Genomic DNA, 13,664 nt, shown 5'->3' with positions numbered 1-13,664 from the left:
AGTTTTGGTGCTTTTCATAGGTCATACCCCTTGTTGTGGTATGTAAACACATCTGGCTGTTCTCCAGTGTGGCCAGAAATTCGTTGCAGAATTGGGGATGGCAGATGGCAGAACTGCCAGGTTCAAACAGCAGTCACCAGAAACATACTTGGCACATATGAAACATCAGGGATTTGAACTTATGATCATATACTTACAAGATGCCTATAAGTAAATATTTTGTGGGAAGGGGAATGCACCTGCCAGTACTCAGAAGACCACTCCTGGTTGGTCATATCTGGAGGTGTTTTGAAGACATGCTGTGCAGGGATTTGAACCACTCTCACAGCTGCAGCCACATGCAAGGCAAGTGACTTACCCTACATACTATCTCTCTGAACCCTCTACTTGGATTTTTATGGTAGTGGGAAAAGCATATGTATAGGGGGAAAAAAAGGTAGAGGAGGGGTGTCAGATAGTATAAGAGTAAAGCCTTGCATATGTATGTCTCACTTTTGATCCCTGGCTCTGTATATGGTCCCTCAAGTACCACTAGGCCATATCCAGAGGTGCTCAGAGCTCTGTGCTCAGGGATCACTCCTGAATATATTTTGAAGTGCCAGGGATTGAAACCTGGTCAGCCACGTGCAAGACAAGTACGCTGTTTGCTGTCGTATTGATCCAGCCCACAAATATACTTCAGTTGAGATAATTACTTTGCCAAGAAACTGCACTTACTTTGGCTGGAAGCTTGCTCTGTCGAGGTTTCTGTATCAAAATGTGAACTTGGAGAAGTATAAAGAACTCTTTTAATGTTATTCTCCCATCTTTAAGTTTCTGAGAAAAGAAAAGGTTTGCATGAATATTAATATTCACTGAGATTATTTTGAATATAGTCAACTATTCACTTCTAAGTAGTTTGAAATACTTTGCATATATTTATGAAAATCTTATTTACTTGTAGGCTATACCATAAGCATATTTAAAAAATAAGACAGGGGCCGGAGCCATAGCACAGAGGGTAGGGCGTTTGCCTTGCACATGGCAGACCTGGGTTCGATCCCTGGCATCCCATATGGTCCCCCAAGCACTGCCAGGAGCAATTCCTGAGTGCAAAGCCAGGAGTAACCCCTGAGCATGGCTGGGTGTGACCCCAAAAGCAAAGAAAAACAAACAAAAAATAAATAAATAAAATGACTTTAAAAAAATAAAAAAGAAAAAGAAAAAATAAGACAAAGGCAGTTAAATAGTAGGTCTTATCCCACATATCTATCCTATTAGGTTCTTAACAAGAAAACTAGGAGAGGGGCTAGAGCGATAGTACAAGGGGTAGGGCACTTGTGTGGTCGACCAGGTTTGTCACCCAATATGGTTCCCCAAACCCAGCAGGAGTGACCCCCCAAGCCTGCCAGGAGTAAGTCCTGAGGACCACCACTTATGCCCCAAAACAAAATAAGCAATCCAAAAATAAAACTAGGACAGATATGGCTCCCTGAGTATCATTAAGCACCAAGGCAGGAAGGAATAGCACCTGAACTGTACCATATGTGGCCCAAGACAAAAAAGGAGGGAGGGGGAGGGGGGAGAGGGAGGGAGAGAGAGAGAGAGAGAGAGAGAGAGAGAGAGAGAGAGAGAGAGAGAGAGACGGGGCGGGGGAAGAGAGAGAGAGAGAGAGAGAGAGAGAGAGAGAGAGAGAGAGAGAGAGAGAAAGAGAGAAACTAGTTCTGGAGACAGAGTACATATAGCTCAGTATTATGAGTGCACGTTTTTGCCTGCATCGCACCTCATGATCCCCTAACCACTGCCATAGTAACAAATAAGCACAGAGTAGCATCTAAGGAGTAGCTTCCAAGCACAACAAGTGTAGCCAAAAATAAAAGAAAAATGGGGCTGGAGAGATAGCACAGTGGGTAGGGCGTTTTTGCCTTGCACGCGGCCAACCCAGGTTCTATTCCCAGCATCCCATATGGTCCCCTGAGCACTGCCAGGGGTAATTCCTGAGTGCAGAGCCAGGAGTAACCCCTGTGCATTGCCAGGTGTGACCCAAAAAAGAAAAGAAAAAATAAAAGAAAAAAAAGGGGGGTGAAACTAGTCTCTATAGTTTCAGTAAGAGTTGAGAGCAGAGCCAGGCGCCCAGAAAGATAGGGGTGAAGGCACTTGCTTTGCACAGAGTTGACCCCAATTCAATCCTTAGGACCACATATTGTCCCCCTGAGCAGTTCCAGGAGTGACCCCTGAGGACAGAACCAAGAGTAAGTCCTGAGCACTGCTGTGTGTTGTTCAAAAACAAAGCAAAACAAAAGTAAAAAGAGTTGAGAGACAGATCGAAATGGTTTGCTGGGCTTGGAGCACAGTCAAGATCGAATAAGGTTATACTGGGGAATGTGCACTAGTTGAGGGACGGGTGTTTGATCATTGTGTGATTTGTAACCCAAACATGAAAGCTTGTAACTATCTCACAGTGATTCAATAAAATTAAAAAAAAAAAAAATCTTTGCTCACCAGCTTAATTGACAGCCAGAGCCAGAAGACAATTTGATTGCCTTAATGATTGGTGTCAAAAGTTGGTGGTTTCAGTCATAAAATGATTAGACAAGCTTTGTAACTGTATGTCACGGTGATTCAAAAAAAAAAAAAAAATCAAATAAGGGGTGCTGGGGCGATAGCACAGTGGGTAGGGCATTTGCCTTGCATGCAGACGAACCTGGGTTTGATTCCCAGCATCCCATATGGTCCCCCGATGCCAGGGTAATTCCTGAGTGCATGAGCCAGGAGTAACCCCTATGCATTGCCGGGTGTGACCCAAAAAGAAAAAAATAAATTAAAAAGAACGAATAAGGAGTTACTAAGATCCCTAAAAATTCTTATCATAAGTGAGAAAGTTATGGACTTTCATAACTTGAGAAAGTTATGGACTTCCCAAGCTTGGCTCTTTGGACTTTTGATAATACCTTTGATTCACAATAATAAAAGATGATATTTCTAAATTTAAAGAAGGGGGAAGGATGTTGGGGAGGTGGTCTGAAGGACTAGAGTAAATGCTTTGCATTCCAGAGTCCCAGTTTCAATCCCCAGTACCACATGACCCCCAAGCACCACTGGGCATGGGTTCCCACAGAGAATTAAATAAATAAGAAAACTAAAGGCTGGGGATATAGTGCAAGAGAGGTAATTGCCTTGTATGTGGCCAGTTTGGCCCTGATTCAATCTCTGGTACCATTTATGTTCCCTGAGTATCACCAGGGTCACACCTAAGTACAGAGCTCCTGAGCACTGATTATGGCCCCCACCCATCCCCCATAAAAATAAAGAAATCAATTGCATGAGAAATAAGAAATATCCTGGGGCCTTGAAAATGGCTCATGGGTTTATAAAGGGCCTAGGACCAGGCTGTAGTAATAGTATAGCAAGCAGGATACTTATTTTGCATGCAACTGACATGGGTTTGATCTCTGCATACATATGGTCCCTTCCAAGCCTACCAGGAGTGATCCCCGAGAGAAGATTTACGTGCTCAGATTTAAGCTCTGAGCACCACCAGGTGTGATCCAAAATTGGACCTAGGGTCAAGGGACTATAAACTTAATCCCTGGTGCCAGTGCAGCAAAATGAACCAAGGTGATACAGTTAGCCTCTCCACCTGGAGATCGATGGTGAGGGGGAAAGCAAATAGAAATGATAAATACTTTATCGTACCTCCTTCAAGCTCTCTTCACAAATTGTGTCTGTGAGAAACTGAGATTCCATTTGACTATTTCGGTGTGCTAAAAAAGTAAATTCAGTCGATGAGTAAGTCAAATTAAATAGTAAACTTAACTCTAGTTATCCTTCAGTTTTAAGGATGATTCATGTTCCTGAAGATATCCTTTAGGATCTTTGTGGGAAATAGTTATTTTCAGAGTAACATTAGTTTTAAGGCTTCATTTAATGTTTCTCTAACAATTACAAGTCTGTAAAGAAATGACTGTCCCATGTAGGATATATCAATGAAAGAAATTTAAGAATTAAAAAAAAAAATCTGTTATTTTGCTTATTACTCCTAAAAAGCTTAGTTATATAACTTCCCAAAACACTCAGATAACTCCTAAAATAAAATACATTATTAGTCAAATAAGTAAATGGCTTCTATAATTTATCCTTGAAGATCTTACTGCTAAAGTCCAGAGAGGTTCCATCAGCTTTGATTGAATCCAGAGAACTGCTGCAACTGGATGGGGTCCTGCTCACACTATTAGTAGTCTTATCTATATTCCCCTCAGCATGGTCATCAGAAATCTGAAATTATCAATTGAAAGACATCAGAATAGTTAGGACACTATATGAATAAGGACTAAATCGTTAAGCTCTAACAGAAATACTACTTTTAACATAAAATTTATCTCTAATTCAGGCCATTGCACAGCCAGGTATGGACCAGCAGTGACAAGACACGCAGGGCCTCACGGGATGGGGGTGGAGCTGGCTCTTGTCCTCCCCCACTGCAGCAGGACCCCAAGTTGCTGCCCACTAACGGCCCCTCCAGCTGATTAAGCTGCTTTACGGACATAATCCCAGAGACACAAGGAATGAATCTCAGAACCCAGCGGCTTTTGGCAGAAATCCCTCCAGGTTTAATTATTAAAATTTCAGAATTTCAAAACTGTGCGGCTGCGATAGCATATGATATCCATGATCAGCAATAGAAAACAAATTGTCTAATGCTGCCTTTTCGGCAGGTCTGAGTGTTGGGGGAAAATCCCAAATAATAATGGTGGGTCTGGTGTCGAAATATTGAATGTAATCAAAGTAGAGAGACAGTAATGTACAAATCATCTGCCACACAGGTAGGGGGAGGGTGTGGGATGGGGATACACTGGGGTTTTTTGGTGGTGGAAAATGTGTAGGGACGGGTCTTTCATCATTGTATGACTGAGACTTAAATCTGAAAGCTTTATAACTGTTCTCATGGTGATTAAATAAATAAATTTACAAATATATAAAAATTTATCTCTAATTCATAGAAAATGCCCAAGGCAACTAGAATAATATGCAATCTTGGTATTTATTTGTTTTGGGGCCACACCTGACACTGCTCACGGCTCTGCAGTCAGGGATCAGTCCTGGTAGGTTAGAGGGACCATTTGTGGTGCCAGGGGGTCGAACCCAGGTTGTTGCATGCAAGGAAAGTGCCCTACCTGCTGTATTATTGGCCTGACCCCAGAACCCTGGCATTTAGAGTTAAAATTTTATTTTATATGCAGAAATAATAGCTTTATACTGTGCAAGCAAATTGTTTTTTAGATTTATTTAAATTATAGCCAGATTCCTAATCATCAAGCTACTTTCCACAAGGGTCAGGGTTTCTGCCCCAATGAAGAAAGCCAGACCGAATACTGCTGTACACAGCAGTTCTAGCCAGAGTACAGAGAAGAAACTATTTTGGGGGGTGGGAAGGGTCACACCCAGCAATACTCAGGGATTAATCCTGGTTCTGCACTCAGGAATCACTCCTGGTGGTACTCAGGAAAACATGGGTTGCCAGGAATTGAACCTGGGTTGGTTGTGTGCAAGGCAAATGCCCTATGTGCTATACTATCACTCCAGCCACATAAGCTTATTTTTAAACTTTAGTATTTCCTCCACTAGGTAACCAAGAATCTTTTGGTTAAACTCAAGTTTTACCATTTAACTATTTTCATTTATAACATTACATGTAATTTCCATCTGCCTACCAATACCTATGCTTTTAAAGGCAATATATATATTTTTTGTTTTGGGTGTGTGGGGGGAGTGGTCTCCCAAGCAGTTCTCAAGGGCTCTGGGACACTCCCAGTTATATTCAGCAATTGTGTCATATGTTTCTAAACTAGGCCCACATATGCAATCCTGGTTTGGGATCAAACATGGGGTTTCACACATGCAAAGCAAGGGTTTTATCATTTAGCAGCATCCCTGGCCCTACCAAGATTCTTATATACAAAGCTATAATGACAAACCATTAGAGAGGAAAATATTTAGCCCATAATTCCAACATTAATTTTTACAATTACTTGCCACTTCAATTTTTGGTAATCATTTGTCAATTAAAATTGTTTTAAGTCTTGCTGATAATTAGTATTCTATGTATTTCAGGGGCACTAGGCATGTATTGGTCAATCTGGGTTTGACCCCAGGCAGCTCATATGGTCCCCCAAGCCCTTCTAGGAGTGATCCCTGAGCACAGAGTCAGGAATAAGCCCTAAACACTGCCAGATGCAGCCCAAAAACCAAAACAATATTTTTTTAGTCCTATAATTAGAAATAATTCTGTCTTATCCAAGACTAAAATTAAAATTCAAGAATTCATACAATTAGAAAAATTCAAGACAGAGCTCACCTTCTGATCTGTTGTAGTATCAGTAAACCTAATGTCATGTTTCTTAATTTTTTTCTCATTTTGAGTATCATACTCTTCTTGTACCCAGGTTCTTTTATGACTGTTGCAGTTTTCTTCCATTTTATTTTCAGATGATGAAATCTCTTTTTGGTTGGTCTCAGACAAAGCCTTTTCATCCATTTCTAAGCTAATAGAGTCTAAGAAATTAATCTCACCAGGATCTATAGGAAGATTTTCCTCGTTTATATACTGAGACGGACTTAAGTTCAGTTCAGTAGTAACAAATCCAATGCCTGAAGCCTTGCCAGAGACTGGTTGAGTTTCTACACAATTTAAATCAGCTGCATCAGCTGGCATCTGATCCAGGTCATCCATATCAGTAACACTACAGTTTCTCTTGTTTGGCAATCTGGGCAAAAAAATTCCCAAAGAATATCTCTTCACTTTATCTTTCCTAACAGTCCTTGGTACAGGGTTGGCCTTAGCTACATTATGAGAAGTGTTATTTTCTTTAGCTCCATCATCATTAACTTTGTTGGTCACTGTGCTAATATTATGTATTTCTGTAGCTTGCACCATATTACCATGTGCCCTATTTACTAATTCAAATAATTGTTCTGGAGAACATGATATAGGAGCAGTTTTAAAATCTGTTCCATTCAAATCATTCAGATTTGGCTTGATATTATAACTTTCAATATTAGATGAAATTATAGAATCTGATTCTTCTCTGGGGTTGGCAAGAGTTTCATTAAATTGTTTGGTCAAGTCTGGGTTATTGCTGAAATCTACAGCGGTATGATGTTGAGCTGTTTCAATGTTTTTCTCCTGTTCTTTTTCACAGGCTACAGCAAACTTTTTTTCACTATTTAGGATTTTGGATTTATTTTCGAATGCGGGTACAGAGGAATTTCTTGGAACAGTATCTAAATTGTTTACAGCTTTAGAAAATATTGTTTCATCTTTATTAACAATGCACTGTCCTTGTTGAAGTGATGGAAGTTGCTGGGTTGTAAAATGTGGTTGAGAAACAAGACATACATTATCAACAGATATCTTCTTTACATCATGTGCAGCATTATTAATAAAGGGCTCCTTCTGAGCTTCTGGAATCTTCAAAGATACTTGCTCAGAATTAATTATAGTCATCTTTCCCAGATCTTGACTATATACCAAAGTTTGATCAGCTAATTGATTTTTTGAATCTTTAATCAGATCTTGATCTTTGAACAGTGTTATGGCATAGTCTAACTGTCCTTTGGTTTGAATAAATTTTTCCTTCTCTGATAAACAAGCAGAGAGAGGCTGCCCCTCAGATTTTGAGTAATATTCAACAGCTAAATTGTTTGCAAAAGTAAGGTCATTTTGCATTGGGTAATCACTAGATTTTTTTGTTTTATCACTTAAGAATTTGTCATTCCCATGCAAATTCTTAAAACAAGAGACATTTGATAAAGAAGAATGATTATCAATGGATCCGCAGATAGCAGTTTCATGACTGCTTTCTCTAGCCTCTTCTTGGTTTTTAGTGACATCTTGAACAGACCTACCACCTTCAGGAAAAGAGGCATCCAAGGTTTTTCTTTTTGCTATTCCAAATTCAGGGCACTTCTGAAGAAAATCCCTTGTGGCTGGACAATCAATGAAAACAGTATGGGACTTAGTGACTTCCAAAGCACTCTGATTATCTACAAACATTACAGAATTGTTCATAGGTCTAGTTGTTTTTTTATCTGGTGACAGAGTTTTATATTCTAAAGCAGTAGTGTAACTTTTAGTGATCTCCATGTCATCCGTATATAAAATAGTTTTAGAAGTTCCAGCCAAAGGAAGCAAACGGGAATCCTCTCCATCTTTCAAGGCACTTTCATTATTTCTTTTCATCATACAACTTTGGCCGATATCCATATCATCGTCACTCTTAGAAAATGCAATAGTCTTGTCATTTTTTAACCTAAGGCTTTTCCTTTTCTGACCTTTGCCTGGAGGTTCATTCAGGAGCCCAGGCCTTTGTATATCTTGGTTATATTCCCAAATGTTTGATTTAGATACTTTCATGTCATCATCTATAACTTCTACAGCTTTAGTAATAGAACCAGTATTAGACCACTCCCCAGCTAGAGTTAAGCGGCTGACTTTTGCTGCTGAATGATCACCCTCATCATTCTTTTGAAAGAAAGCACTTTCCTCAGCAGGAACAGATACTACTTTTGGCTTTTCAAGGCTGTTCTTTTTGTACAGTTCACAGTTAGATCTATCTAGAGGCGCAGTTTTCTCATTTGTATGGAAGACATTAAAAACAGTGTGGGACTTGGTCATTTCTAGTTCATCTTGATTATCTACAAATATTATTGTTTTATCCATAGGCCTAGTAGTTATTTTATCTGGTGACAGAGTTTTACACTGTAAGATTGTTGTATGACTTCTAGTGATCTCCATGTCATCCTGCCCGCATGAATACAAAACAGTTTTAGATGTTCCTGCCAAAGGCATCAAACAGGAATCATGTTCTAAGAAAGGTCTGTGATTTGTTTCCACTGTACAACTCTTGGTGATATCCATATCATTTTCATCAATCTCTGAAAATACAATAGTCTTATCAACTTTTAGGCTGCCACTTTTCCTTTCACAAATTTCAACATCTTTCTTTTCACTCAGAAGTCCAGATTTCTGTACACTTTTGACCTCCAATATATCCATATCATTAGCAATACATTTTTTTTCTATAGAAACATTAATACATTTTTCAACATCTACAGCTATCTGTCTGCTTACTGTTGTTAGTTGGCTGTTAATGTATTCTAAATTAGTCTTACCAAGTTTTTGTTCTTCAGAAGGAACAAATCCAATGACAACAGTGTGACTCTTGGTTAGATCCATATTCTGCTTCTCCTCTGAACAAACAGTTGCCTTGTTATGCAAACAGCCAGGTATGGGGTTACCTAAACTTTTCCTTGGTGGGTCAGGCAGTTTAGAATTCTGGTCTGGTATAGATTTCAACGTGTGACTGTTAACAGTAGTATTTGGATTTTTCAGAGCAGACTGTCCTTCTGACAAAAATACCCATTCATCTGAAGGACTTTTGCTGTGAGAGTTACGTTTACAGATATTCTCAGGTGCTGGATTAGAAGATGTAAGAGATGGCTGACATCCTAAATTAGTTGTGTGACTTTCAGTCAGATCCATATCCTCATTCATAAAGATTTCAGTCTTTTTGTCAATTAATGAAATAGATAAAGGATTTCCCAGGCTCTGTTGTAATCTTTCCTTAGATACATGAGAAACTGAGCTACAATTTACAATCATTCCCCCATTCTCTGATATGGCTGGGGTTTTTTTAGCCACTTCTTTTTCAGATACTGGTATGGCTGCCATCTGTACATTTGTCTGATCTTGCTTAAATATTTGGTTATCTATTGCAACTGTGTGACTCTTGGTAATATCCATGCTAGTCTCTCCTGAGTAAATAGTTTTGTCTATGAAAAGAGAGATGGCATCTGGATTAGGATACATGTTAGAAAAATTACTATCATGATTCAGCAAATTATTCTTCTCTTTAATAGAGACACATTTGGTCAGTTCCATGGCATCATTACAAGTAGAATAAAAAACTGTCTTATAATCTTGTCTCCCTGGACTGAAAAGTGTAGATTCTGAGGTCATGGCCAGTGTTCTAGTCTCTTGGTTAGAAGATGGTGTAACTGTGTCAATTTCTGTCCTTATAATATGACTTCTGCTAATATCTGTTTTGCATTCAGGGTTTAAGGCATCATTCAATTTATTCTTAAAGACTGTCTTCTTTTCGGGAGCATCAGTTCCACAATGTGTTGTGCCATCCATCCAGACATCCTTAGTTTGACTTTCTGACTTGGACAAGTTATCTACCGAAGGTAAAATCTGTATAGTATGATTAACTGTCAAATCCATAAAGTCATTGCCATAAATTGTAGTATCATCACATTTAAATTCCCTTAATCTGGCTTCATTGGCTGAGGGAACCAAAGTCTGAATATTGGCTGTGTGACACTGGGTAAAGTTCATCCCATCATCTTGATCTCTAAAGATTCTAGTCATATTAGTGCTATTTTCTTCAACATTAAGAGACGCATGCTTCTGATACATAGTAGAGGTCCTATTTGAATTTTTGGAATATGTATGTACCTCGATATTTTCCTTATCAGAAGAAAAATAATTTTCTTTATTAGAAGAAAAACTAGAAGGAAAATCATTTGATTTTTCTCTTTTTAAGTTTTTTATAAAGTCACTAAAATTTATTTTATTTTCTGAAGAAGTGTTTTGATCCATGGAAATTTTTTTAAATTCATTTTTCATTCTTGAATTCTCAGTATGGAGCTTTAAATTAGCCAGAAATGATGAGGTATCTATCTTGTTGGACTTTTGTCCTTTGGTACAATCTAATGGGTCATTATTAATAATTACTGTATGACTTGCTGTCAGATCCATCTGGTTTTCATCAGAAAAGATTACTGTTTGATCATTTTCATGTTTTCTTTCATGATTAAGTTCAGTAATTGAAATCTACAATGAAAGCAAAACACAAGAGTTGACCAAACACAAAATTTTCTTAAGTATTTAATATGTACGCTATGTGTGTGTATATACACACACACACACACACACACACACATATATATATACACATATATATATATATATTTTTTCTTTTTGGGTCACACCCAGTGATGCACAGGGGTTACTCCTAGCTCATGCAATCTGGAATTACCCCTGGCAGTGCTCAGGAGACCATATAAGATGCTGGGAATCAAACCCGGGTCAGCCTCATTCAAGGCAAATGCCGTGCTATCGCTCCAGACTCATATGCTATATAGTTTTATATAATTAATCTTCAGTGAGGTTTCATGATAGTTTTGTTGTCTGAATCAATAATACAGTATATAATTTGCCATTAAATTGTTTCCCAGTTTTAATCCCTAGCACTACATGTTCCCCAAAGCTCTTCTGAAAGTGATGTCTAAGCACAAAGCTGAAAGTAGCCCCTGAGTACTGCCAGATATAGATCATAAACATAAAACAAAAACTGAAGTTGGAGAGACAGTATAGTGGGTAGGGTGCCTGCCTTGCACATGGTTGACAAAGGTTCAAATCCCATCACCCCATATGGTCGCCCAAGTTCCACCAGGAGTGAACCCTAAGCACAGAGCCAGGAGTAAGCCCTGAGCACCACGGAGTGTGATTCAAAACCCAAACAAACAAAAACAAATCTATATTTTAACAAAATCCAGAGATAATTCATGTGCCTGTTAAAGTTCATGTGCCTGACTGCATCTCATTGTGATTCAATTAAAAAAAAAAGTTCATGTCTATTAAAGAACTCAAATGCTTGTTATAATACAAATGCCTATTATAATTCATATGTCTATTAAACTTCTGATATAATTTATGTATTTCCCTAACTTTATATTGAGAAGGCCAGAGGAATACAGCAGGAACTTAGAGAATCTGCCTTATAAGCTTATGGTCACATGTTCAAATCTCATGTGTCACGTATGCCAATCATGATGCTGCTAGCTCTTCTGTTTGTAAACCACAAAATTACAAATGATTCCCTACTGCAACACAACAGGTATGTTTGAACACCACAAAAAACGTGTGTATCACCTATAAGCAGTGCAATTTAAAATATGTGTAAGCTGGGCCCAAGAGAGAGCACAGTGGGTAAGACACTTGTACTGAACAAAACTGACCCAGATTCAGGGCTGGAGCAATAGTACAGTGGGTAGGATGTTTGCCTTGCACACGGTCGACCCGGGTTTGATTCCCAGCATCCCATATGGTCCCCTGAGCACCGCCAGGAGTAATTCCTGAGTGCAAAGCCAGGAGTAACCCCTGTGCATCGCCAGGTGTGACCCAAAAAGCAAAAAATAATAAATAAAAACTGACCCAGGTTTAATCCTGGGCACCAAAGATAGTTCCCTGAGCACCATCAGGAGTGATCCCTGAGCTAAGAACCAGGAAGAATAAGCTCTAAGCATTGCTAGAAACACTGAGTAGGTCCTGAGCATGTGGTCCAAAACCGAAAAAATTAAATTAAAATATAAAAAGTGCAAGCAGTGGAGCCAAAGTGATAGGACAGAGTAGATAGGGCACCTGTCTTGCACATGGCTGATCTGGTTTCAATCCCTGGCATTCCATATGATTCACCAAGACACACCACAAGTAGTCCCTGAGCATAGAGCCAGGAGTAAGTCCTGAGCACCACCAAGTGTGGCACCCATTAAACAAAAACAAAAAAAGTGCAATCATCAAATATGTGATGATCCCCTTAGTACAACTGATAGTGACCCTCGACCACCATACCAGGGGTAGCCCTAGGCATGGTGCCAGTAGTAGCTTTCTAAACACCACCATAACAATGTGTGACCTCTATTAAGCACATGTGTAAACATTGCAGCATTCTCCAGGGAGCACCACAACTATAATTTATATGCTTCAACTGAGAGTGTAAGCCTCAGCAATCATTTGTGCAATCACAGCAACTAAAGGAGTGCAAACTTACCTCAGTAGGATGTAAGCACAACCTGATGTGCAATTTCCAGAGAGCAACAGTTAAAAGTGTTCAACATCACAACCAGGGGTGTGTGTGTGTGTGTGTGTGTGTGTGTGTGTGTGTGTGTGAACCCAGTCATCACAACATCAACACCAACAAAGGAACGGAGTGGGGAAGAAAAATGAATTTCAAAAATAATAGTGATTTAACCACCTTAGGTAACTGAAAAGACTTGAAGTTTTTCTAGCCTATCTTAATCCATTTTTTGGGGAAAAAATAATATCCCTAAATTGTAATAGTCATTAAATTTATTATATTTAAAAATTTTTAACTATCAAGAGAAATTAAAAAATATTAAATTAGTTCCACAAACTCATACCTCTCTGTGCTGCATTTGGGCCTGAATAGGAGCACAAAGCAAAGTGTCCATCCCTATTGAGAAAAAGAAAAAAAGTATAATTAATGAAAATAAGTTTCCATAAGCCTGATTTTCCTTCTTCATAAGTTACAATATTCTCAAAGTTTTGTTACTCAATTTTTTTATAAGAACTTAGGTAATAAATCTCATTTAGAAAAAAAAAGTCCTGTGCCCAGGAATGTAAATCATATAGCACCTACCTTCCATTTGTGAGGTTGTAGTGTAATCCCCAATACCTCCCCACATGCTGAGTGCCATCTCAGTGGCATTGCTCTTGGTGATTTACAGTGCTTCAAATATGTGATGATCTCCTTAGCACTACTGAGTGATCCCAAATATCAGACCAGGAGTAGCCCCAGGCATGGTGCCAGGAGCACCACCAG

At 38.9% G+C, this 13,664-nt stretch overlaps 1 protein-coding gene across 1 annotated transcript in view; it reads right to left on the bottom strand.

The window, feature by feature from the left end:
* KNL1 (kinetochore scaffold 1) overlaps positions 1-13,664 on the bottom strand; it is a 57,164-nt gene that overhangs the window by 27,604 nt on the left and 15,896 nt on the right. Inside the window, exons 9-13 of the mRNA XM_004609772.2 lie at positions 13,243-13,295; positions 6,335-10,873; positions 4,131-4,254; positions 3,676-3,743; positions 718-816 (exon numbers count right to left, since the gene is read on the bottom strand). Coding sequence (XP_004609829.2) covers positions 718-816; positions 3,676-3,743; positions 4,131-4,254; positions 6,335-10,873; positions 13,243-13,295 — 4,883 coding nt within the window. The remainder of the gene's footprint in view (positions 1-717; positions 817-3,675; positions 3,744-4,130; positions 4,255-6,334; positions 10,874-13,242; positions 13,296-13,664) is intronic.

This window comes from Sorex araneus, chromosome 3, assembly GCF_027595985.1.
Source record: "Sorex araneus isolate mSorAra2 chromosome 3, mSorAra2.pri, whole genome shotgun sequence".
Taxonomy (NCBI): Eukaryota; Metazoa; Chordata; class Mammalia; order Eulipotyphla; family Soricidae; genus Sorex; species Sorex araneus.
This window is presented reverse-complemented; position numbering and strand designations above follow the sequence as displayed.